This window comes from Alosa sapidissima, chromosome 1 (genome assembly GCF_018492685.1).
Source record: "Alosa sapidissima isolate fAloSap1 chromosome 1, fAloSap1.pri, whole genome shotgun sequence".
NCBI classification, from domain to species: domain Eukaryota; kingdom Metazoa; phylum Chordata; class Actinopteri; order Clupeiformes; family Clupeidae; genus Alosa; species Alosa sapidissima.
In genome coordinates this window covers 27,389,156-27,416,555 of record NC_055957.1, presented here as the reverse complement: position 1 = coordinate 27,416,555, position 27,400 = coordinate 27,389,156, and the positions used below count along the sequence as shown (strand labels likewise).

The 27,400-nt window shown below is 44.1% G+C and overlaps 1 protein-coding gene and 1 non-coding gene across 2 annotated transcripts; one reads left to right on the top strand and one right to left on the bottom strand.

Moving 5' to 3' along the window:
• Window positions 1-5,762: 5,762 nt before the first annotated feature.
• Window positions 5,763-5,833, bottom strand: trnag-ccc. The gene has a single exon. It is a non-coding gene; the product is annotated as a tRNA-Gly (tRNA).
• A 295-nt stretch (window positions 5,834-6,128) lies between these two features.
• acsl3b (acyl-CoA synthetase long chain family member 3b) lies at window positions 6,129-26,164 on the top strand. The gene is made up of 15 exons (XM_042094560.1): window positions 6,129-6,310; window positions 10,446-11,148; window positions 11,708-11,885; window positions 13,417-13,526; window positions 14,530-14,668; window positions 14,989-15,139; window positions 16,068-16,191; window positions 17,706-17,777; window positions 18,156-18,295; window positions 19,980-20,152; window positions 21,011-21,085; window positions 21,343-21,534; window positions 21,671-21,785; window positions 21,923-22,080; window positions 23,053-26,164. Exons 2-15 carry the CDS (start codon window positions 10,798-10,800, stop codon window positions 23,208-23,210), a joined length of 2,136 nt encoding a protein of 711 aa, XP_041950494.1. The 5' UTR covers window positions 6,129-6,310; window positions 10,446-10,797; the 3' UTR covers window positions 23,211-26,164.
• Window positions 26,165-27,400: the final 1,236 nt, after the last annotated feature.

Genomic DNA, 27,400 nt, shown 5'->3' with positions numbered 1-27,400 from the left:
AATGCTTTATTTCTTTCTTCCTGTTTTTGTTAACTTATCAACCTATCCTTGTGGAATATTGGTAGGCCTACTAAAAACTATTGGATAGTAAGAGCTGTTGCTTTATTTATCCAATTTCCACACCACTAAAAAAGTGGGCCGGTCTTGGGCCTGAAACTCCCGGGCTGAAAAGTGACCTCACTACGGTCCTGAGCATGGACATTTGAGTGCAGTATTGATAAGATCACCATGTGGGACATATGATGTTCTTAGACAGGGTAAACTGTAAAATCTTACACTAACCAGTCTTGGTTCAAAAGTGGTTACTCCGCCGACCACTCTGTTGTCTGTAAAGGAAGCTTTAAAATCTTCCAGAGCAGGATATTACAGGTAAAGCGCATTCCTGTTTTGCAAACATTTGTTTGTAATGTCTCATGGCTAATGCTTCACTAAAGGGAAGAGGAGAGATAGACTTCTCTGCTTAGTCTGTCAGCCTCTCCACCCTCTTCATGTTTGAGTACTGACTGCCCACTACTGCTTTACTACTGTTTTACTACTGTTTTACTAATGTCCACAGCCTAATGTTTTTGCTACTGTTTTCCTGCTACACTGTTTTTCATGCTATATAGCACACATGATCAATGGCTTCTGCTACAATACTGAATGGCTGTAACCCTATTACCTCAACCTGTTCTTGCACTGACATCGTTTTTTATAGTTTTTTATATTACCTTGTCTACATTATACTTTACTCTCCTATTTGTCCATATTATTTATGCTGGTCTCTAGACCTTATTATTGCACTGTTGCACTGTTGGACTAATGTTGGACTACCTTTTGCACCTTCACCATGACACTCACTCTCTTTAGCACCTTACCATGCACACATAACTAAAGGACTACTGTTGGACTACTTTTTGCACCTTCACCATGACACTCACTCTCTTGAGCGCCTTACCATACACACAGAACTACAGGACTACTGTTGGACTACTTTTGCATCTTCACCATGACACTCACTCTCTTGAGCACCTCACCATGCACACAGAACTACAGGCCCTGTCACTACAAGCGTCTCATGCTTGATCACCCTCAAGCACACTGGATTTTTTACATTTAATTTATATAGTATATTTAGTATTTAGTTTTGTTAGTTTTTCTTATCTCCTACTGTCTCTTGTACAGTGGAGTTTGGTTATGTATGTTTGTTTGTATGTATGTTTATACTTATACTTATATTTACCATTTCTGCTGTAAGTGCATGTTGTGTGTGTGATATCTGTATGCTACTGAGACCCCCTTAATTTCCCCTTGGGGATCAATAAAGTATCTATCTATCATCTATCTATCTATCTGGCTAGGACATATGTCTGCATCTCACTGCCTTGCCACAGGGGTGCCCCAAGGCTCAGTGCTGGGGCCCCTACTCCTTGCTGTGTACATTACCTCATTGGGCCCAATCATCCACTTGCATGGCTTCTCATATCACTACTACACAGATGATTAGATTAGATTAGATTCAACTTTATTGTCATTTAGCAGAGTACAGGTACAGAGCCAATGAAATGCACATCCAACCAGGAGAACCAAAGAAGCATTAAATACCACGTGCAGGTATGGTTGTGTATTACAATAGAGAGTAATAATGTACAGTGTATAGTTGGATAAATATAGGTTTTCAGGATGACATTTCTACAGAGATAAAAAGAGTATGTTGAGTATAAATAGACATTCTAACTAATATATATATATGTGTGTGTGTGTGTGTGTGTGTGTGTGTGTGTAATTTTTCCCTCACGGGATCAAAAAAAAAAGTATATATACTTAATATATATAGTATGTACAGTATATTGCACAGGTTTATGGGCAGACTAAATGGCATATAATATATATATATAATATAATATAATACATACGATACATTATATATATATATAATATATATTATATATATATATAATGTATCGTATGTCGTATGGGGTGTTAGCAGTGCAAGGTCATAGGCGAAACAGTGTAGAAGTATATAAATGTAAACAGGTAAACACTGTAGTAAACAGGTAAACTAACAGCTAAAGTGCAAATGCTAGACAGGAGGTGAAGTTTTATTCAGCGGTGTTACAGCAATGTAGAAAGAAGCTGTACCTGAGCCTGCTGGTGCGGGAGCGCAGGCTCCTGTATCGCCTGCCAGATAGGAGTAGACTGAAAAGACCATGGTTTAGGTGGGTGGCATCCTTGACAATGGATTTGGGTACGCTGGCGACTGCACCACTCCATCCCCATCTTTTTTCTTGTGTGTCTGTCTTGTGTGTCGAGCCCTTTTGGTTGCACTCTGTGCATACAAATGCGCTATATAAATAAAAGTGACTTGACTTGACTTAACATATTTTCTGTTTATCATAAAAATGTTATGTTTTGTCATCTCAAACCCTCAAAATGTCAGGTGGCGCAACCGTCCGAGCAAATTAACAATATGTGAAAAGTATTAAATATAGAATTTAAAAGGTAAGGAAATTAAAAAATAAATATGGGGTGATAATTGTATGTTAAAAATATTTTAAATAAACAAAGTTTACTAGTTTAATAGATAAATACATTGGAAAAAAAAAACTTGTCCGGAAATGTGCATATCTGAAATGTCAGGATGGTGCAACCACATTCATAGAACATTTATTTTGAATTGAAGAGGGAAAAGAGTAACAGGAAATTGCCTCATCAAGATGACCCCAAGGTGACCTTTACTGATGAGTGAAACGTTTGTAAATCTCTCTCAAATATTGATAAAAATAGCTACTTTCTCTTCAGTTGGGCTTGTACATTTTACATGTCAGGTGCTACAACCAATGTAAAACTAAGAAGTTATTCAAATAAAACTTTTTATTGAATTGGAAAATGGAATGGATGAACTTTCTAACAGTCAAATTTTTATAGTGTCTAAGAAGATGTCTGTATAATTTGAAATTAGCATGTCAGGTGGCACAACTGCATTGTCAGGTGGTGAAACCAGGTAAAATACTAACTTAAACCAAAAAATAGTAGATTTAAGTGAACAGATGGTTGAAATATGTGTTGTGCTATTATTATATTAAATAATATTTAACTATTAACTTTTATACAACAATTCTACAACAAACTAAATAATCTGAAAACACCCCATTATTGTTTAAAAATGTCAATTTCGACATTGTTCTTACGCATCAAAAAATAGTTCCCTTTTCAATAGACAGCATCTTGGTTGCTAGGTAACCAACATTCCAGATCCCTCATTATTTTACTTACGTTTGCTGAATGCATGTTACAAGGACAATGGGCCATGTCATGTAAGGGACATGGTACTGCAAAAAAAACGGAAACATTGTCTACATTGCAGAACCACTCAACTTTATTAATTTATGGTGAATAAATGTTATATTACTGTGCACAGCCTGACGTGACGATGCTAGCACGTTAGCAGAGGTTAGCTAATTATGCTAACGTTAGTCTCCTCCAAGTGACAATCATATTATACACAATGCTGGCAATGCTAAGAACAATTAGCATCCTCGTTTATCTTACTTACATTGAGTTGACTGTGTGGCTTAATCCACAGATGTGGTGAAGCACTGTTTCGTTATGGTTTGCTAAGGAGTAACCCATTGCTTGAAATAGTGGAGAGCTGGGATGAGAACATTGTGTCAAATCTTCGCATTGTATCGCGGAGTGATTTATTATTAGCTGTGCAAAGTCTGAGTTGAAATGTCCAGGGATATTCCAACTCATGGAACGTCTCTCGGCCAATCAGAAACAAATAAATAGTTCCATAGAACCCAATTGTTGTATAAACTTTTTTAATTTGTAGAGTATTAATTCACATTTTAAATGTAAAGTTCGATGTTGGAAAACCAAAATAATCGCCTGACAACAAAGTATTCATAAGTTACTTTTAATACGAAGGTCAACTACAAAATGATTCACGTCAAAAGGCTTAACACGTTATTCAGAATCAGCTTTATTGGCCAGGTTTGCGTAAACAAGCAGCGGCATCAAATTCCTTGTTTGTTTACATAAACCTGGCCAATAAAGCTGATTCTGAATAATGCTAAGCATTGTAGACACTCTCAAGTATACTTAGGGACCGTTCGTTATTTGTAAACGGGGTCACCGGAGGGATTTTGAGTGCTTCAATCAAAAGTTGCATGACCCTCCCCTGCCTGCAAGAAAATTATCAATGACCCTCCAGCAGCCTTTTCAATAAAGACATGACCCTCCACAGCCAATTGTCAATACCTTCCACCCACGCTATAAAGCGCTATGAAAACACATCAACTTAAGCTGTCGTTCTAAACTCACCCTCTGCTTTCTGATCTTACACATCACACTTCACCAAGATGGTGGCCATTTCAGTAGATTTACTCACTAACATTGTTGTGGAAACACAATAAGCATGGAAACTAAATGCACACTTCCTGCAACTGCATTAGCCTACTTGAAATAAGTTACTCCTCTAGTAAGTATTCACATGAAATAAAACAATAAAACATTGAGACCATTCAACAAAGCACACTGGGTAATAACAAATTCAACACATGAACTTGTTGCTATGGACTCATCTCTAGGCTTCCTGAGTCATTGTAAAGTTGCCGAAGCTGAACATTATCCAAAACTCAATTTCTCAGACGAGCGTCAATTTGGGAGTTTGCTACACTCCTTCCTTCTCAAATGACTTAAAAAGGCCGTTTGCACAATTTCACAAATAATCACAGGGACCGAAAAATACCTAACATGCCAACTTTTCCGGGTTTAGGCCTATCATTTGAACTTTTCCCCGCTGTCTTGCCGTTTTAATATTTTCCCGTAGAATATCCCATATTACTGTAATACTCTCATAACATTATCCTGCATTCTGGCCTGTCTCTGTGTTGTCCTGTTGTTACCCCTTGCCCTTCCAGAGAAACAGATGTATTCAAATCATCGTTTTGCTTGCTTGAATGCGAACTCAGAGTGATGTTAACCTACAGGCCTATTTAAGTTAACGACGTGGTTGTCGTGAGAGCACGATTCATTGGCGCTTGCAGTGTTCGGCCGTAGGCTATGTCTACGTGCGCACCTGCCAGGCCTAAGGGCCAAAGAAATCCCCCTGTATATTCACTCCAAGTTGGTCTACCATAACTTACCAACTCTACACTGTAGACCATAAACTGGCTATTTATATGACCAATGTATTTGTTCAACTTTATGAAGCAGAATTACGCACTGCTACTTGGAACGTAACACATTTTTGTTGGCAGGAGAGAGAATGACAGCGATTAACAAATTGCACTTGTTGCTGGTTACCAATAAATAGGGCCTACTATATCTTTTTTTGCAAACAACAAAAACTTTGATTTTTTGCTGTTTTCATTAATACAAAAGATGGGTGACCCCCCTAGACAAAGAATAAAAAGACATGACCCTCCCCTATTTTCCTCCGGTGACCCCGTTTATAAATAACGAACGGTCCCTTACCAAAAAAAGTGTGGGTTTTATGCTTAAGAGCAAAGTGAAGTAGGAGATAGAGGCGACTTGGGAAGCATGGCTTGCAGATTGCAAGGAATTTCAGGTGTAGGCCTGCATGGAGATACCCTGTGCTAGCAGGGTTCCCATATGTTGTAGGTGGCAACCTCTTCAAACCCAGCTTTTCCTTCAAATCCATCATGCACGCAAAACATAGAAGTGCTATGTGTAGTGATGTTGGTGCAATGTGTTAGTTATATAGGCCTACTTATAATAGTAGTTCTGTAATATGAATACGTCTCCCAAAAATACCGTGCGCCGCCCGGGAATCGAACCCGGGTCGCAAGAATGGGAATCTTGCATGATACCACTACACCAGCGGCGCGCTGACATTAAGAAGAAAGGTTTCAATTTGAACAAAGTACTGAATGATCCATATTGCTATATATCACAAATTATCATCTGTAATGGTAGATATATTAAATGCGAACATGAATTGATTTTTTTAATTATTGCAGGGATTTGTTTTGAAATTGTATAAATACAACACAACACAAACCCAGTCTGACCGTGGGTAACCCCATTCACGTCATGGCAGCCCCAAGCACGCGCCACCCTTTAACGTCCAATCAGAGGCCAAGAAGCAGTCTGTGGCTTGACAACGTCTGCCATCACTTCCGGACTGATAACGAGGGCCTGGGAGTTGAGCAGATCGACCCAGAAAATATATGATCAGATTTACTATAAAGCGTTGGCCAGCTCCATTACCCATTCTTCCATTCACCCTGTGTTCATACACAATACGTTTGTTTTTATTTTGGACCACCATTTTGTAAAGACGCAGTGATCACAACAGAATACGGTGAGCTTTTATTGTTTGAAATTAGTTGTTAACGTTACAGATGTGCGATGTTCTTGCTGCATGATGCGACATAGAAATAGAAACAAATTAGTGAAATTGTTAGCCTGCTAGCTAACGTCATTGTTTCGGACTGTGTCTGTTAGAAATGGTAGAAAAATTGAAAGGATGCTCCCGGCAAGTTTGTCAGATTGCAGTCAACGTTATCAGTTCTTCGCCTTGCATCCAGCTAACCAGCTGGTCCATTGACTGGACTGTTAGCTTGTCGGCTAATGTGCTACGTTAAGAATTGCCCCCCAATCATACAACCTGTGTATTACATGCACATATTTATTCTTACGCGCGTGTTAGACTGTTCATTCGGCTGCAGTCTGTTTAATAACATTCAACCGAGTTGCTGATCACTACTAGCTAGTTGCTCTCGTCGTTGTTCTATCATGCTTAATGTTATGCCCAGATCAAACCAGTCAGTCCACAATCTTGGCTAGCTTGATCTTGGCTAACTCCGACGTCACCTGATTTGTCATGGTATGTCAATTTGCTTGCGATGGACCAGATTAATTTAACGTTAACGTTATGGCATAGTTGCAGTAACATTGCAGTTAACCTGTAAGTTTACTTGCTTATCCTGGACATCTCTGTGAACCTACTTATGTACAGTTAAAGTGAAAGTGTGAGCAACCATTGTAGCACATCTTTTTTTAAAAAAGACCCTCAGAGTTTACATACACATCAGTGGTTATGATGCATTGGTATCGGTTTCATTGCTGTATTTTTCTTATCGCCTGGTCATATGATGAAAGTAAGCAAATGTAAGCTAATCATACCCAATTTAGACAGATCAATCCACATTTCTCACGCCAGCGTTCGTAATGTTTCAGGCCTGAGGTGCTAATGAGGAACGCCGCCCATTATGTTCTTCTGTTTTCCCTACCGCCACAACCAGTCTTGTCCTAAAGTCATGTGTTTATTCGCTGTGTCATGACATTTCTATTTATTCATGTTCATTTGTTCAGTTCATGGTCCTGGGTAACATTCTGTTGGGTCACGCTGCTCTGCTTGTATTGTTCAAAGACAGTCACGCAGATTCCGAAATTACATTTCTTGAATGATTTTTGGTCATTTGGCTGTGCTGCTTGGAATGTGAAACGGAGGCATTTCAGTTGTGTTACAAAGTCTCATCTGTCAACATTTTATAATTTATCAAGCTGTGCTGTTCACTTTCAGGTGTAATTTTAGCTAGCAGATGATTAATGTGAAGGATTAGATAATAAACGGGGCATACCTGCATTTCAATATTCTTCAACTGATGACAAGCTCACGCTCACTCACACACTCACTCAAGGGGGTAGACCAGTCTGTCAAGTTAGATCAGCCGACCAGTGCCACTACATAAGTTTGATGCAGTGGCATTAAGTTTTAGACCAACCTGTGTGCAATCACATTGTGTAGCACACACAAATGGCAAATGTCTGTGAGCAAGTGAGTGTGTGAGCAAGTGAAAGAGAAAGAGAGGGGGGGAATAGCAGCGGGAGAATGATGGTGTGTGAGTGAACAGTAAAGAATCTGCAGAGGAGCTGTTATCTAACTCATTTTTTTGTGGACGAGTTTCCAGCCCCCTGTCCCCCTCCCCTCCAAAAGGCCATGCAGTGCCTGCAGCTACATTTGAAGATGAGGCCCAGATGAAGGAATCCTCGTTGGCTTTTTGTCACTGTGAGAGATGGCCCAGGAAAACAGTAGTGGAGAAAGAGAGATCAAGACTAGGTGGTGACAACTGTACTGTCTTCACTGTTTACCTGCTGACACACTCATGGTATTGTTGACATTAAGATAAGCAGCACAGTAGTTGACAGAAGATAGCTGACACGATTGCGATAAGAGACCGACAGCCACCAACTCGATCAAAGTGCAGAAAAAAAGTGCTGTTGATAGATAATGATGATTATGACGATTATCTCGGCATTGCCATTTGAAGATTGTTGGTAGTAGTAATGTAGTAATTTTAATGCCTTATGTGTATGGAAGTAAGGCTGGGGGGGGTGTGTGTGTGTGTGTGTGTGTGTGTGTGTGTGTGTGTGTGTGTGTGTGTGTGTGTGTGTGTGTGTGTGTGTGTGTGTGTGTGTGTGTGTGTGTGTGTGTGTGTGTGTCCTCTGGCTGCTGTTGGGAGTGCTGCAATGCAGGTGAGCTGTATCCGGTTCCCAGCAGCTGACTGGGGACCTGATACCTGTGCCTTTGGCTCTGTGCCGTCTGCGCTCGCGAACCCTCTCTCTATATCCCGAGTTTTCAAAATAGTTCAGGGTCTCACCAGACTTGGCAAGAAATTAATCACTGTGTCTGACGAAAAGAGATGACACCCCCTGATGGTTTTGAAAGACTCCATCAAAGTGCTGTTAGTTCCTGTAGAGCGACACTTGCGTCTGCTCGATGTCCTTATTGGGAGCATCTGTCTACTCTGCATGGTGATGGATGTGGAGATGGCCCTGTTGTGGAGAGAGGATTTGGAGCACATCTGTAACTGTATGAAGGGGATGTCATGTGAGCCCTGCCAGAGGAAAGAGTTGTAATTTTGGACGGAAGTCTCAGCATTTCCGCTTGGATGAACAGTGAGCACAGGGTTTGGTTGGAGGGGGTGATGGAGAGAGAGAGAGAGAGAAAGAAAGAAAGAAAGAAAGAAAGAAAGAGCGAGGTTGCGTGCAGACAGGGGCCTTTCTTTCGTGTGTGTGCGTGCGTGCGTCAGATTCCACCATGCCTGGGTGGGGGGGTTGGGAACGGTGAGAGAGGTGAGACATGAGACTGCTGCACAGACGCGTGAAAGCTCACGGCTGGAGCAACACGGGCGTGCCTTGGGATGTGCCGGCTTCCACTGCTCAGGGGCGTAGTAGCGACTCAAGAGCCGGGAGGAGCCAGAGAAAGTTGCCTTACAGGATGTAAGGGTCACCGACGGGTTACTCCACTTTTCTCTCTTGTTGTTGCGAGTGCCGTGAAAGTTCAGCAGACTGTCAGAAGTCAACGGCCGAGAGACTGCTGACTAAGGAGCCAGCAGGGGGGTTGGATTGCTTAAAGCTTGAACCCCGCTGTCCTTCTTGTTTGTTGTTTTTGTCCTCTTTCCCAATTTAAGCAAGCCACTTGACGTAGGCCATTTTGTCTCAGCTGCCATGTCTCAACTGCCATGTCTCAACTCCCATGTGTCTCACCCCCGTGTTGTACCGTGTTTGGGGTGGGATCGTCTTTGTTGACTTCCAATTACATTGATTTGCGTTGGCCCAGACTGTGTCTCTCGATAAACACCAGCACAATGGCTCCTTTAGTGAGACTAGAGAGTCTGCAGTCTGTGTGTGACTTGGCAACATGCACAAATATTCCCCCCACTCACAACTCTGACTATCATGTTATCTATACTGCATACTGTCACGGTCTCCTCCATCTTGTGTGTCCCCTCCATGAAAAGCTTGTCACACATACCCCGTTGCCTTGTTGTGTTCCCGCCGCCAAGAGATGATCCCAAGTTAGCACAGGGTTTTACCCTCTCTGGCTCACAAAGCACTCGTTGTTCTCTCTCTCTCTCTCTCTCTCTCTCTCTCTCTCTCTCTCTCTCTCTCTCTCTCTCTCTCTCTCTCTCTCTCTCTCTCTCTCTCTCTCTCTCTCTCTCTCTCTCTCTCTCTCTCTCTCTCTGTCTCTGTCTGATTGGTCTAATCCTCCAGCCCACCCTGGAGCTGTCCTCTGCTTCTTTAGAACGTTAATTTCTCAACGTACTCCTTTAAGGGTTAATATTTCCCAAAGTGTATTCTTTGAGTTGCTTTGCGGTTACAACAAACGTTCAGTAAAGAATCTGTTATGAAATTACATTGCCAAACTTGTTTCTTTGATGATGACAAACCATGTCTGAAATTTCGCCCCCTTTTGAGGGTTTTGTGATGCTCCAGTGAATAGATATATTGAATGGCATCTGTAAAGAGCAAACATATCACAGAACCAATGATACATTAATTAGCTGCCCTAAACAATTTTTTTTTTTTTCGAGGGACTAATGAGTTCATGTGGCTCGTCTTAACAGTTTTCTTTGTGTTATGTGATGCGGTCTGAAGTGCTATGCTGAGAAGCGTGTGTCCATATCCACTGACATGTGTGTTTTATGCAGGATCAACTCACCACGGAGAGAAACACATGAGGAGACTGAGAGCAGACCGCTGACCAGACACCCGTGACGAGGACCTGTTTCCTTGAACACCAAGACAGATCCCCTCAGGAAAAGAGAGGGAAAAAGGAGAAAGAATAGAAGGGAGTCTATAAAAGGAGACGGTCGTCTCATCATCCAGCGGGTGCCACCGAGGCGAAGTATCAGGTGAGAGTAAGCAGGAGAGGATCGGAGGTACAGGGTAAGGGGTCGGACAGCTCTACCCCCCTCACCCCCCACCCCACCCCACCCCACGCACGAAGAGTGAGATTGTGTGGTTGTCCTCGCCGCCGCTGTTGTTCTAGTGACCGCCATCATGAAGCTGAAGGAGGACATGAGCCCGCTGCTGTTGCAGGTGTTCCGGTCAGTGGTGTGGGTCTACTCGGTCATCACCTTCCTGCCCTGGTACGTGCTCTCGGGCGCCAGCGCTAGCCAACGGCGCGCCAAGCGTCTGAAGGCGCGCACGGTGAGCGGGCGGCCCGCCGGGCCCTACAGGTCGGTCAACAGCGCCCAGCGGCTGGTGTCAGCGCTGCACGAGGGCGTGGACACGCTGGACAAGGTGTTTGAGTACGCGGCGCAGCACTTTCCCCAGCGGGACTGCCTGGGCACACGGGAGCTGCTCAGCGAGGAGGACGAGCTGCAGCCCAACGGCAAAATCTTCAAGAAGGTGAGAGAACGCACACACACAATCTACAAGAGGGTGCGGAGAGAGGGAAACAGGGAACACACACACACACACACTCATACTCACACTCTCAAAATCTACAGTTGGTGAGAAAGATGATAGAGGGGGCTATGCAGGAGAACAGAACTGCACTCTGACAGACACACACACTTGCAAGATACACAGAAAAGTTTTTACTCTAAATTATGCACCAGGTCTCAGTAATGCTTTAAGTAGTTTTTGTTGTAGAAATATAACCCTGCTCCTACACCTTCAACAATGACCGGCACTGGAAATGTGATGCGTGTCCCTAGTCAGTCCCACATTGAACGACAGTGGAAGCTCAAGAATCTCTTAGTTATTTCTTATTGTTACATTTTCTTGGAATATCCGTACATTATCCTTAACTCTAGAAAGGCTGTGACGGGACATGTTGACCGGAAATCTTTATTTTTCAAAAATAGTTCTTTTGGTGAAAGGTCATGGTTGTTGAGAAATTTGATGGTAACCCCTGGTGTGTTTGTTTGTTTGTTTGTGTGTGTGTGTGTGTGTGTGTGTGTAGGTGATCTTGGGGGAGTATCAGTGGATGTCGTATGAGCAGGCGTTCCAGGCGGCGCAGCACTTTGGCAGTGGTCTGGCCTCTCTAGAGCAGAAGCCACTGTGCAACATCGCCATCTTCTGTGAGACACGGGCCGAGTGGATGATCGCTGCCCAGGCCTGCTTCATGTACAACTTCCCCGGTGAGTGACCACGTTAGACCATCCCAGACCCAATCATATCAGAGCGCCCTGTCCTCTAGAGCCGGTCACCAGGGTCTCTGTGGGATGTGCTGGTCCTCCATAGCCAGACATGCAGTATATTAACACAGACTGCCATGGTGAAATCAGGTGGTAAAAACGGCAGAGGCATGGTTGTGACATTAACTGCATTTAAAATTTCCAAGCCAAGCAATACGCCTGCTGAAGTTAGTGCTCAAAATTGCGTTGGCTTGTCCAAAATGACTGGTATATGGGTAGGTTAGAAAGGAGGCTCACAGACAGTGCAAACCTGCCTACCTGTTGCAACGAGGTCTTGTCATCAGAATCTCCCAACCGTAACTATAATTCTGGCAGTTTGTATGTTTCCTCTGGATGACTGGACCTAATAACACAGTTTCTTATTTTCCTCCTCCCACTCCCTTTCTTCCACCACCAAAAGACTCGGGACTGACAACACCAGTATCATTCCTAAATTATTATCAAGCTCTTGATTAGAAGTAGTATATATTGCAAACTGTCTTCAGTGAGCAAGAGTAGTGTGAAGCACTGCTTTGTTGCGTGCTAGCACTGCTTTGTTGACATGTTTTTCCTAGCCTTTATATTGTACAAGTGCCAAAATATGTGCTACTTGACTGTTGGCAGACAGAGTTTGCGTCTGTGTTTAGGGTTCAGGTTCATACCTGGGGAAGGATTGATCGTATCAAATTGGGGAGGACAACAGCATTTGAATCTTGGCAATAAGAAACCTGTAGTAGCTGTAGCTTTTTTTTAGTATAAGTATATATACTTTTTTGATCCTGTGAGGGAAATTTGGTCTCTGCATTTAACCCAATCGGTTAATTAGTGAAACACAAACAGCACACAGTGAACACACAGTGAGGTGAAGCACACACTAATCCCGGCGCAGTGAGCTGCCTGCTTCAACGGCGGCGCTCGGGGAGCAGTGAGGGGTTAGGTGCCTTGCTCAAGGCACTTCAGCCGCGGCCCACTGGTCGGGGCTCGAACCGGCAACCCTCCGGTTACAAGTCCAGAGTGCTAACCAGTGGGCCACGGCTGCCCAAACTCTAGTCCACAAGTTCAATGAGTTCTCTCTAGACTCAATTAAGCATCTTGCCTCCTGAGACTGGTGTGATGGTTTAAGTGCCTCTGTTAATGAGCCACATACCAGATGAATTCAGTCAGACATTAGTTATGTTCATAGCGCTTACCCATGGCACTCATGCATTGATTGAAAGGTGCTGTTCAGTCCCATTTATTTGCAATGTACTTTTTAAATAAAGGGCTTCAGGCAAAACGTTTTTGTGGAGCTTAAAGAATGATGTAACCTTGAAGCATCGTGCAGAGACAGCAGTTCCTTAGGAAAACTTTCATTTAACTTTGTGACTCATACTGGAAGACTCCTCATTCTGGGGCAAGGTTTTGTAACTTGGTGGTTGTGCAACTTTTTGCTTTGCTGGTGTCTAGTCCGTTCTAACTCCACCACTGTCTGTCTGGCCCTTTCCTCTGTTGCCAGTGGTGACGCTGTACTCCACCCTCGGAGGCCCCGCCATTGCTCATGGGCTGAACGAGACTGAGGTCACACACATCATCACCAGCAAGGACCTACTACAGAGCCGACTGAAGGTAGACACACACATATGCACACACATATGCACACACACACACACACACACAGATCACACCTAGTCACACACATACACACACACACACACCACCACACATCACCAGAAGCCATCAGTTCCTCCACATCAGCCAGGTGCAGTGTATGAAGGCCTTGTGTGAAGGCCCCTGTAACTAGAAATAAAGTGACCCAGAGATCAAATGCCCTAGTCATTCTTCAACATGGGAAAGACCAGAGAATACACAATTCAAATGAAGGGAAAGTGTGCCGAACTCTGTAAGTCAGGAAATGAACATAAAGAATATAAGTACTTGCCTGAGATTTGCTTGTCCATGTACTTGCTGTATTTACAGAACTTGCCCATATTTACACTTTAAAAGCGAGTAAGAGGATTGAACTGGATTTACATGAAAGATTTACCTGGAACAAACTTTACTGGATAAGGATCCTTGATTATCTTGCCCCCAAGTACAGTGAGGAGGATGGTAAGAGAGGCAACAAAAAGTCCATAAGGATCACTACCGGAGAGTTACAAAACAAGTAGCAAAGTAGCTAACAGGGCACTGTAGCTAGTTAGCTCGCTAGGTTTAGATAAGCTACAGCTAGATACATTGTGCACAGGTCTCTGGTGGAAGTGGAAGGCCTATGTAATGGACGGAGCCAACAGTGCTCCACAGCAGCAGCAGCCAGGCTCTGCAGTCACCCAGATAAAGCTGAAAATAGCAGAGCAGACTGGGCTAAAGTCTGCCGCTAATAGTATTTCAATAATTAAATGAAGCCCATTTTCACTCAGTCAAAGCTCACTCTGTCTCTCTCTCTAAATCGCTTTCTCTCTCTCTATCTATCTCTCTCTCTATCTATCTCTCTCTCTATCTCTATCTATCTCTATCTATCTATTTATCTATCTATCTGTGTGATCCTGTCTCTGCTCACATTATTAATGCCCCCTCTCTGTCTTTCAATCTTTCTCTCTTGTCTTTTTCTCTGTCTGGGATCCTTTCTCAGGCGATTCTGTTGGACGTTCCCAGGCTGCAGCACATTATTGTGGTGGACAGTAAGCCCACCACCTGGCCAGGAATGCCCAGAGGCATCATGGTCCACAACATGGACGCCGTGCAGGAACTCGGGGCCAAGCCAGAGAACAGTAAGGCCTTCTCCTCCTCTCTTCCTCCTCTTCCTCCTCTCTTCCTCCTCTCCACTCCTCTCTTCCTCCTCTCCCCTCCTCTCTTCCTCCTCTCAGCTCCTCTTTTCCTCCTCTCCACTCTTCTTCTTCCTCTCCCCTCTTTTCTCCCTCCTCCCCTCCTCTCTTCACTCCTCTCTCCTCCTCCTCTCTGCTCCTCTCTGCTCTCCAGCTATATGTGAACAGCTAGTTATTCTGCCCTGAGTGAGTAGTTTGCCTCTTTTAGTGTATTTGTCTGGTTAATTGTGTGCGTGTGTGTGTGTGTGTGTGTGTCTCCCCCATAGTGGCGAAGCCACGTGCCCAGCCGCTGCCGTCGGACATTGCCGTGATCATGTACACAAGCGGCTCCACGGGCATCCCCAAAGGAGTCATGATCTCCCATAGCAACATCATCGCCGGCATCACCGGCATGGCGGAGCGCATCCCTGACCTGGAGTAGGTCCACCTTCTGTCCTCTGACTATTGATAACCTCCTCTACCTTAATCCCTCACTATCTGCCTGTCTGACCCACTCACTCTCTCTCACTCTCTTTCTGTCTCTGTCTAGGTCTCTTTCTTTCTCTCTTTCAAGTTCAAATCCAAGATGCTTCACTGACATAACAAATGGGCACTTGTATAGTCAAAGCAATTACTACATGTAGGATAGGACATTACTTAAGCAATAAGCTCCGAGAGGCCATAGGTTACAGTGATTTTTAGAACAGCTCAGGGGTGTTGTTAGGCATGGCATGTAGGTTACGTACTCAAGTGGCTTATTGCTTTTCTAAAACGGTTACTACATATATCTGGCAAGATTTCATAAAATAAAGGAACAGCAACGAGAAATTGAACGATTTATTTATAGATAATCATTCTTCCGCCAAGAAATATTTTTCCTCTATCAGAACGCTTGCCAATGAAAGTCGAAATGCGGGAACTCTAACTTTTGTATCAGTGGTAGCACAGTAATATACAGTAGAATGAAATGCGGTCAACGTATGGGGTTGGACTGGGTTTTACAACGGCATCAAACACGATTCTGTCAATCATAATTAAGGACCGGAACTGTCCGTTTTAGAAAATACAGATACAGAACATGTACACATTGAAGAAACTAAAACACAAATACATACTCAATTCAATTCAAATCAATTCAGAGAACTTTATTAGCATTACAAATCAATTTGTATTTCTCTCTCTCTACTCTCACACATTCTTATTCTCATGCTCTCTCTCTCTCCCCTCATAAGCCTGTAATGCCAGTTGGCATTATGAACTCCCAATTCATGATATTATGATCTTTTCTATTGTTAAGTGAATGAACTCTTGGTAGAGTGCTGAGACAGTGCCTGTGTTTGACTGTGTTGTGTTTTTACTCGGGCAGTGAGAATGACACCTACATCGGGTACCTGCCCCTGGCCCACGTGCTGGAACTAAGTGCTGAGCTGGTCTCTCTGTCTCACGGGTGCCGTATCGGATACTCCTCCCCTCAGACGCTAGCTGACCAGGTGAGTACAAACACACACACACACAAACCACATGGACAGACAGTGTCCAGTCTCTCTCTCTTGTGCTTAGTGTAATCACTGCACAGAGAGCATTTGGCAGGCGTGCCTCGTGGGGATGTTGTGATTGTAAAAGCTGGTTTACTGGCGGCTGTAATCTCTAATCTCCCTGATGGAGAAGGTGCAAGTGTCCGGGCCGCCCATTACATCTGCTAAGAGCTCCGGCACTCTACTCCACTGCACTCCATCCCACTCCACTCCACTCCACTCGCGCACTGACTGGCTTAATCAGGGGACGCCGACTGCTCTGAGATCAGGGCAGCTCAGTCCTATATTCAGGCTAAAAGCTAAAAAAAGACTAACTGATCTGGGAGCTGTTTGAGTTGTGGCCTGCAATTAAGTTTTAAGAGTGTCTGCACTGCACTGACCTGCTGACCTCAACCATGTTGTAGTACTCATACCTGGAATTGTGAATACTCTTTGTCAATTATTTGATGTTAACTGCATTTCGTTGACTCTGTACCTGTGCTATGCACAGTGATAAAGTTGACCTAATAAATGTCAACACACTGACTGATTGATGAACTGTAAATGGCTGATCTTCCCTGTTCAGTTTTGGCCTGCACAGTGAAGAGCTCAGGGCTTGCTTGGTATGCTGGGGCCTGAGGCAACCACTCTCCTGTAGCGCTCAAATGGGAGCCTACTTTCCTACAACCACCCAGATTTTGGAGAGAGTGTTTCAAAAGTGCACTCCACAGATGTGCCAATAGGGCTTGTGTAACATGAGTCTAAAGCAGCAACTGAAGCCAACCAGCTTTGAGAAACACTAAACCCTCATAATTGCTAAGACAAAGTAAAACTGCTCAACAAAAAAGTATGAAGATGGCACAGAGATAGCTATGAAGAAATGGAGAGATGGATATAACGTCAGTCATTGTAAAGTGGCTTGTTCTGTTTAAGATCATTGCAACCCAGGCCTCTCTGTCATCTCATGCTTGTTTAAGGACTATAAACTGATTATATTGATATATGATCCATTAAATGCACCCACGGACTTAATTTCCGTTGTTTTAGATCTTTGGCGCCTAGTCTAGTATGATAAGACTTCTGATTATTATTGAAGGCCAAGACCACACATGTGCTTATCATTGCTCCAGAGATTAGCGCCTTATTGGTTATGGTATAAGGCAAACGGTTCTTCTCTGCATTCAGAGTAGTGTAGCCTCTTCTCACAGTTGAGGCTTCATGATTGATGGTGGTTTGGTTTTGGTTAGATGTGTGCTTGTTTCAAGTTCTCCCTGCTCACATGGTTGATTTCGGATTTGGTTTTCTTTCAGTGCAGTGTTTTTGTTCCTGTATGCTCATGGTGGATGGTGTTATGGTGTCATGGTTAACAACACCGATGTGTCCAGCTTCTGAAGATGCTTTCCCTGTTCTCATTGTCTCTCTCTCTCTCTCTCTCTCTCTCTCTCTCTCTCTCTCTCTCTCTCTCTCTCTCTCTCTCTCTCTCTCTCTAGTCCACTAAGATAAAGAAGGGCAGTAAGGGGGACACCAGTGTGCTGAAGCCCACCCTGATGGCGGCCGTGCCGGTAAGAGCAGCAGCAGAGGCCAGGCCTCATCCATCACCTGGGGCTGGACACGCGCCCAGTACTCCATCTCTTTGTCACCCACTCACTCACACACTCATACACACACAAACACACTCTCACACACAGCCGAGCTCTCTCCTTCACTTTACCTCTGTTTCCCAACTTGGCTGTTTGCACAAGCTCCTCCGCTAAACACTTTTGGAAATGTCCCTTATCTTCCCACTTCTGCATTTTCGTCCTACTCCCGAGAGTTTGATTGTGAAATATGTTCTCTTTTCTAATTTCTCTCTCTGTGTGTCTCACTCACTTTCTCCTCCTGGTTTCTCTTTCACTCCCTTTCTCTCCTCCTCTTTCTCCCTTCCTCTCTCCTCTCTGCAGGAGATCATGGACCGTATCTACAAGAATGTCATGACTAAGGTGGAGGAGATGAGCAGTGTCCAGCGCAGTCTCTTCGTGCTCGCCTACAACTACAAGATGGAGCAGATCTCCAAAGGCTACGGCACGCCGCTCTGTGACCGGTATGCTCTCAGCTGCAACACGATCAGTCAATCAACCTGTCAATCAATTAATTAGCCTATCAATGTCTAAACCATTTACTCTATTGATCTATCTGTCTCCACCACTCCAGTTATATGTTGGACTGTCAGTCTGTCTGTTTGTATCAGTTTATCTCCTATGTATTTTTATATCATATTGTTGTTGACCGATGTGTGTATGTATGTGTGTGTGTGTGTGTGTGTATATATATATATATATTTTACAGTTGTTTAGTAGTTAGGTGTTGAACATGTTCATCTGTAACAAAGCTGTTTAGCAGAGCAGGTTCATGGTTGGGATGTCAGAGGGGATCTGTCTCCTAGTGACGCCACTAGACTAGACTGTCACCACACATCACATAATGTGGTTATGACTACCAGAACCATTTTGGGAGCTAGTGCACCGCTTCGTGAAATGGCTTCCTGGAAAATGCTGTATTTTATTGTTCTATTGCTCGTGTCATATTCTAATTTAGCTGCTTGCGTCGGTGTTTATTCATTTGATTATTTCTGGTGCTTGTTGTTGATGTGGGTAGTGGAACCGTGAGGACCAAGGCCGAGGACGGTTGACTGTAGAGGAGGACTGTGTGAATGCAGCATAGGTCTCAGGCTCCACAGCTGTTCAGAGTTTGAGTGGTTACTGAGCTGTTATTTTGAGTGGTTGTTGCTGTTCCGCCATGACAGTTCTGTCTTTAGTCTCTGTCACACTCTTCCATCTGCCAATGATTTTCTGCTGTTTTGCTATTGCTTTTACCCAGTGACACACACACACCCTCACATGCCAACGCACACACACACACACACACACACAGAAGTACCGTCATCGCTGCCTCCATCACTTTTCTTACCCCCTGCTTCTTCCAGTCAGCTAGATAAGAACCACACTAGTCACTGTGTCACTACATAGTTGTTTATGTGGTCATTCCTGTTACGCCATGAGGGCGCTTTCCGTGTCATCACACTCCAACCTCCCCAACCCTATTCCCACAGCTTCCAGCTGCCTGCTGTTCAACAAGGCGGGGATGTGTGCATCCTCACAGCTCCACACCTAGTCACTGCTGTTTTGGTTGGTTTAACCATCACGGCAACATCACACCCTGTCAACATACACACACTCACTAGCACACACACACACACACATGCTCGTGCACACACACACACACACACACACACACACACACACACACACACACACACACACAGATACCTTTCATCTCACTCTCATTTCAGTTCAACAAGGATGGGAAATGCATCCTTGGTTTTTTAATCATCACTGGGTAGGGACCACTGGTTATAGGTGCTATTTGTCCCTGTTACATGACTTGCCCTGAGATGACACCCTTACCCTCCACCCCCCCTTTAGTTTGGTGTTAAAGTCACATCACTCTTTTTTTTGTTTTGGGTTCCCCATCATGGTTCTTGGCCTGTTATAAGCCTCTGATGCTTACGTCCTGGTATTGCAATGGGTTCATGTTTCTTTTGCTCTTTTTCTTTATGCTGATGACTGGTCAGTTTATGGCCTGGACTCTTGGTAATGTCCATATCAGCCGTTAGTCCTGTAGACTCATTTGATTATGCAACATTTTTTATGTTTTATGCAAAGTATACCTTCTGAATGTACCATAAACAAATGTTCCCTGTGTGTGTGTGTGTGTGTGTGGTCCAGGCTGGTGTTTAATAAGGTACGCTCTCTGCTTGGGGGGAACACGCGTCTGCTGCTGTCGGGCGGAGCGCCCCTCTCGGCCGCCACACAGCGCTTCATGAACATCTGTTTCTGCTGCCCCGTGGGACAGGGCTACGGCCTCACCGAGACCTGTGGAGCGGGCACCATCAGCGAGAGTAAGCGCACGCACACACACACACACACACACACACACACACCTCATATCAAAGCCTTGTCCATTTTGGTCTCTAGCCTTGGATAGAGGAAAAGAAGCGTTGTATGTTCTTCTACATACATATTTTAACACCTTCGACTGAACAGCCTTCTTCAGGTGTTCAAAACAAAAAGATACAACCCAGCTTTAACTGGGCTCACGATTCCTCGCAAAGCCAGGTTTAGGTGCCATCTTACCTCATGAGTCATTCCTAGAACATAAACAAACTGGTTCCGGAAAAGTATTCAATATCCAAATTCCTCTTAGCCACGTTCCCCTCAGGGTTTTTCAGCCATGAGCCCACAGCCTCTGGATGAAGTTTATTTAGTGCTAAACATAATGAAATAAACAAGGTTGGAGGGAGGGGGTGAAGGTTTGTGCCAGAAGAGGCGTTAGGAGAATGAGTCTTGTGAGACTTGTTTATTGATATAGCATAATTCAGACTTAATGCTAATTGAAAGAGCTTTACAAATAAGCAGTTAACGAGGGCAAAGTTCATTAAAGCAGTTAAATTAATAATATATAGATAATAAGGATACTAAGGAAGGAAGGAAGCAGGAGACTCCTTATCCAACCCCACAGTGTGGGTAGTAACTAATGACTATCTGAGTCTGATAAGAAGAGCGTGTCTGACCTCAGCCGGAAGCACAATGCAAACATTAGAGCCATGGAACCATGGGAATGAACAATGCTGTTGTGTGCCAGGGAGATAAGCAAACCACATCATTGAGCGTTGCCAGGTTGAATATGTGTTTGATTGTACTGATTGTGTGTGTGTGTGTGTGTGTGTGTGTGTGTGTGTGTGTGTGTGTGTACACAGTGTGTGACTTCAGCACAGGAAGGGTGGGGGCGCCACTGGTCTGCTCTGAGATCAAACTGAAGGACTGGGAAGAGGGTGAGTAGCAGTATTGTGTGGTGGTTGGGCGAAGGTCATTTCTGTCTTTGTAACTATGCAAGGTGTTGAAGGTCCTTTTCTTTTCTTTTTCTGTCGAAACTGAACAGTGTACAACACATTCTGAGCAGCTGAGCGAAGCTATGGAATGCAATTTAAAAAAAGGGCAAAAAATTGCCCTGTACATCCCCCCCTTCTTTCCCCATTTTTTAAATATTTGTGATGTTTTTGGTCATTTAACAGTTTGCTTTGTCTTCCAGGAGGTTACTATAGCACTGACAAACCCAACCCACGAGGGGAGATCCTGATCGGGGGCCCAAATGTTGCCATGGGTTACTACAAGAACGAGGCCAAGAAAGTGGAGGACTTTTTTGTTGATGAGAATGGCCAGCGCTGGTTCTGTACGGGAGACATCGGGGAGTTCCACCCCGACGGATGCCTCAAGATCATCGGTGAGTGGAGCAGGACTCTCTTCAAAGGAGTGTTTTCAGGGTCATACAGAGCTCGTCCACTAGGGCGTGCTATAACACCAAAATGTAGGAAAAATCAAAACATGGCAATTAACTTCGACTGATTGTGTGTGATCAGACCGCAAGAAGGACCTTGTAAAGCTGCAGGCTGGAGAGTACGTATCTCTGGGAAAGGTGGAAGCCGTGTTGAAAAACTGCCCCCTCATTGACAACATCTGTGCCTATGCGAACAGGTAAGGAGACCGACACACACACACACACACACACACACACACACACACACACGCACGCGCCCACAAAAACCTCCAATGCCTTACAGTCGCACATTCCAAGCAACTGTCCAACTCCATCCCTTCTCTCTCTTCCCTAGTGACCAGTCGTACGTCATCAGTTTCGTGGTGCCCAACCAGAAGCAGCTGACGTCACTGGCGGAGCAGAGCGGTGTGCGGGGCTCGTGGGAGGAGGTGTGCAACAGCCCCGTCATGGAGAAGGAAGTCTTGCGCGTCATCACCGACGCCGCCGTCACAGGTACCTATCCCAGAGTACACTGCAGCAGCCCTGCGGCTACTCTGCTCTCTCTGGTCCGTTAGTTCAGTCACAAGGTCACTTGTTGGGAACTTGTAGCCCTCAACTGTGGCGATAAAATGCAGACCAAGTGTCTCTGAGGGTGAATGTGTTCTGAAAACATACTTCATCAGTTCAGACCTATGGCTTTGTTTAAGCTCAGTCAAGGACTCCAAACAAGGGTTTTACAGATGATTAAAAAAAGCAGGCCAGACAAAACCCCTATATTCTCTGACTGGACACACATCGTCGGACAGCTTACTGAAATGAAACAACTAAGCGTACCGTCTAAAACCTTTACACAGCTCGACAAAAACCACCACTCCCTTTCGGTCTTTCCTATTTGAGTGTGCACCACTGCTCTTAGCCCTCCCCATTCCCCCACGCTGGGCCCCAGAAATAACCGTGTGGGTGTGAGCTCCTGCCGGCGCTGCTGTGTAGTGTACTTCATGTGGAGTGCTGTGTGATCATGACCGTGTGTGTCTGCACAGCCCCTCACAGCACAGAGCACCTCAGACTATGCTGCTGTGCGCACTGCCGTTCACTTTTGAATGTTTTTAACCCTTAAAGGAGTACCGTCACACCGGTGTGATGGGAATGTTGAGAAATGAACGTTCTAAAGAATATCTGGGTTCATTGAATTCAACATAGAATTTTAGAACCTTCAATTGTTGCGGAACTTAGAATGTTCAAAAACCTACACCTTTAAGGGTTAAATGAAAATTCTTTCATATAGTAACTAGGTTTTTATTTTTTTTTTTTTATATCTGTGATCGTGAGTCATGGTAGTCTTAAAACTATTTCAGATTCTTGAGACTGTGCTGTGTGTTGTGTGATTTGTGTTTTCTTGTTTACCATTTCACATTTGGACCTCTGTGGATCACTGTGATGATGACTGTGACCAATCATGATGGTGTTTCCTTTTTATTCGCACAGCAAACATGGAGCGCTTTGAGATCCCCAAGAAGATCCGCCTGAGCGCCGAGCCCTGGACCCCGGAGACGGGCCTGGTGACCGACGCCTTCAAGCTCAAACGCAAAGAGCTGAAGTCCCACTACCAGGACGACATCGAGAGGATGTATGGGGGCAAGTGACGCTGGCGCACGGTGGGGGAAGTCTTCTCCACACAGCACCTCTGCCCCACCCTGGTGTAAGGAGAGCCACACACACACACACACACACACACACACACACACACACACACACACTTTCTCCTCCTCCTCCTCGTCCTCCTTATTCCTCGAACTTGGACTGGACCAGTGACCGTGACAGGGGAAAGAGTAGGAGTTACTTGAATCCGTGGAAAACACAGTTACTTCGTGAACTAGGGGAGAGAGCGAGAGAGAGAGAGAGACAGACAGAGAGTCAGAGGTTGAGAGAAAGCCAGAGAGAGCAAGAGAGAGAGACAGAATGATGGAGAAAAAAAGAGGGAGAAGCTGTAGCCTAGCACCCCCCGCCCCCTTTGAGTGGGATGTTTGTCGCTCAAACGGACGTCTCCAGGCAGCCGTGTGGCCAGACGGCTGAGTCATTCGCACCTCGTCCTGCTTTCTCTCTCTTTTGGTTTTGCTGTTCTCGTTAAAAAAGGATGTGGAGTCTTGACTGCCCCCCCTCCTTCTCTGTCTCGTTGGTTCCTTCTTTCTTTTCTTCCCCAGATGGATTTTCTTTCCCTTCTTTTTTCCCTTCTTTTTTCCATTTTCTCTTTTCCACTATTGAGCATGTGCAGGGAAAAAGATGAGTTTATTCATTGTTGTTTTTGTTTTTTTACTTTGTTTGACGGTTATGCTTTTTGTGTTTATGTTTATTTGTTTGTTTATTTTGCTTTGTTTTGGTGTATGCATTACACATGTCGGTGAGTCTTTTGTTCGCTTGAACAGCACCAGGTGATGGCACCTTTTGGAAAAGCCCTGATCTGCCCTCATCAGGCATGAATGGCCTCCTCCATCATTAATCATTATTTTTTCTCCTTTTTCTTTATTTCTTTCTTTCTTTCTTTCTCTCTCTCTTTTTCTCTCTCTCTCTCTCTCTCCATTCTGTTACTCTCCCAATCGTTTTTCGCCGACCTGTATACCCTCCCAAAGGCTGTTAATACTTCTGCTTGTTTCACTCTGTTTTGTTCTCTTGTTCTCTGTACGCTGTACTGTTTACTGACTGTTCTGATAATAGTAAATAATAATATGCTAAGTTGCTGTACTATAACATTGTACCATACTGTGCACTCCCGTGCTTGCATATGAAGGAGTCTATGTGCCTGAGGGGGACAGGGAACTCACTGGGACTGATGGCCACGTTGCCATGACGATGGCAGGTCACCAACTCTATTATGCCTGGACTCAAGTGACATACAGAGAGCATTATGAAGATTACTTAGGACAAACCAGCAGGAATCAAGCCCCCCCCCCCCCCCCCCCCTTGCCACCAAGCTGATGACATTTGCATAGTAAGGTGTGATTGTGTGTATCTGTCTGCGTGCCTTTGCGTCTATCAGTCTGTGTATGTGTCTGTGAGTGGAAACACGAATTGCGAATTGAAGTAAATCCTTTTGTGTGTCTGTGTGTGAGTATATGCAGGTGTGGGTCACTAGACCCACTCTTTGAAGTGTGTGTGTGTGTGTGTGTGAGCATTTGTCAGCCAATGTTAACTCACTATGGTTCCTCATGTAACTGAAATATCCTCAATCTCCTTGTGACTTACGTCCCAAAATGGGTACACAGGTCACACAAAAATGTAAACAAAACAATTTTCTTTACATTTTCCATCTGTTCATAAGTCTTTAAATGTATTTCTGAACATGATGCCATGTATTCTGTAACCAGTGACCAATGTATTGCATGGATATTTGCAAGGGAACAAATTGTTGTAGAATAAACTGATAGACATTTTTGTCCATTCTAGAGATGTTTTAAGGATTGTCATTACTTGCGTATGTACAGAAAGCATACCCTAGATATTCTTTTTAGCCATCGAAAACTCGTTCTTAATAGTTCTCATATGTCGAGAAACAGTTCGTACCATCTACAAATACAAAAAGTTTAATTTTGAATGTGCAATATACCAAATTGTGTAATGGAAGCGCACACATAGACCCACTAAAGGCATGAATGTCTAGAGTGTTTTTAAAACAAATATTTCTTCAAATGAAAGTGGGCGTTAGGAACTCCTGACTAGTGTAGCCTTATCCCGGGGTGTTGAACATGTACTGTGTGAGATGTCAATGGGCCTGTCTTGTTTTTACTACTAGATTTTGTCATTATTTTATCTGTGCATGGTTGAAATGCAATGAAATTGGGGAGGGGCTTTCAACACACACACCAAGCTTTTATGAAGTGGTGGTGATCAGTATAAGATTTGATCAGGTGGTCCACGGTTTGGTATGTGGGTATATGGGCTGGTGAAGAGTTGGTTGGACCCAAGCGCTACACATTTGAGTTGGATGTATTGAATTGATTAAGTGCTCTAATGTTCCTGAGTTGGGGCATATATCGGGAATATTCCACACAAAAGCTTGTACATAAGACAAGTTTATTTACTTGTAGTTGTTCCATATCTTCTCTGGTTTAGTAAATATAAACATTTAATAGGTAAATACACTTAATCTAAAGCTATAATATTGATGTAACTCCAGGAAAATCATCAAGCATTCTCTCTACTGAACCGACCCTTTCACTCGCTAAACGTAAGAGAACAGAAAACATTACTTTCCCACCCTGGATGCCAGTGGACTGTGGACTGGCTCCAGGACCTGGTCCTGCGGTCGGCTCCAGGGCCGACTGGTCATCTGGGGTCAGGGCTCACTCTTCAGCTCCTTTGGCTTTTTCCGCTTGTCTCTTTCACCCCCTACTGATTTGAAGGTCAGAGATTGGGGATGCAAACGATACTTCCGCTACACTAATGTTGCTTTCTACGGACAGAGAGAGAGAGGGGTGGGGTGGGAGCCTTTCTGCTTTACCCACCCACATGGTTGTTTTTAATGTGTGTATGTGTTTTTTTGAGTGTTTATTTGTTTTGTTTGCTTTTTTTATTCGGGGTCAATAAAAGATTATGAATTTGATGAGGAGGACACTTGTCAGGTCATTTCCTTCTGTCCTCTCCTCCTCTCTGTGTAAGCGCCGGAGGGCATGGCTTGCCTTCTGTCCTCGGTTGAGATCTCCTAGGAGTCTGTACACTACCTGTCTGTCTGTGTGACTGTCTATGTCCGTCTGTGTGTGAAGGCTATGCATGACGGCTACTAGGCTCTCCCTGTCAGACACAACCGAATCTGCTGCTATGGATGCAGTTCTGAGACTCTTTTTGTTCTGTTTTGTTTTGTTTCACTCTAGGGTTAGCTTCTCTTTCCTCACTATTGTAAATATCTTTCGGGGATGAATGATCAAATTGCAAATACCTGATGTACACGTGTAATACCTCTTTTGACACTATTTGATCTTTTTTGTTTGTTTATTGACCAGTTTATGGGTCCCTCCTTTTATGTTTTATGCAAAGTTTTACTGCCTTGTGACAGGCTCTTGCTACTTTATTTATTTGTAATTTGGCCTTGAAAGTTATGTCATGACAATTAAAGTTTGTGACTGTTGTAAAAAAAAAATCATCAATTGGATTATTTATTTCAGTCAGTGATGGTTTTTCTACTTCTTCTGCTGTGGAACTTGACACATTTGCATTTATTAGCCCCCTCGAGCCTTATTCATGGTGCCAACACAATCAGAGGGGACACCTTTCCTCCAGAGGGGGGCACTGTTGCGCAACTATTTCGAGCGCTTTACAGGCACACAAACTGCAACTAAGTTGCTGTTATATGTTAAATGAATTAATTTCTTTATTAATATAAGGAGAAAGAGATATCTGTTGATTAGCGTTCAGGCTGTGAGGAGGTGAAAAGGACGAGGCCTCCATATGACCTACTGACACTGGACCGACTCCTGTAATTGGAGTCTGTGGTTAATCCGTTAAGCGAGGCCAGACTCATCACTGAAATGAAAGGATTCTGCCTTTACCGCCCTATCACCTAGGCTCCAGTCAATAATACCCTGCGTGGCAACAAGGCGCCATAAAGTCAATTATCACTCTCTCTCCGGAAAAGATCACCATGGCAACGAAGGCCGCAGAAGAAATTGTCAATGGCAAGCCCACCTCTGACAGTACACAACAGAACTGCCCTTGGCTTCGCCAAACAAAAAATATGACTCACGCAGTCATGTTTTGGAATGATACAGTCAAGTCAAGTTCTCTTCCCGCAATGAATTATCCATCACAGTGCCTTACATTCTCTTTTTAATTGAATAACTTA

Excerpts from the sequence above, each read along its gene's own strand:
- acsl3b (XM_042094560.1), top strand. The coding sequence starts at position 10,798 with ATGAAGCTGAAGGAGGACATGAGCCCGCTGCTGTTGCAGGTGTTCCGG. Across the intron at positions 14,669-14,988 it reads CGGGGCCAAGCCAGAGAACA|TGGCGAAGCCACGTGCCCAG; the intron begins GTAAGGCCTTCT and ends TCTCCCCCATAG. Across the intron at positions 15,140-16,067 it reads GAGCGCATCCCTGACCTGGA|TGAGAATGACACCTACATCG; the intron begins GTAGGTCCACCT and ends TTACTCGGGCAG.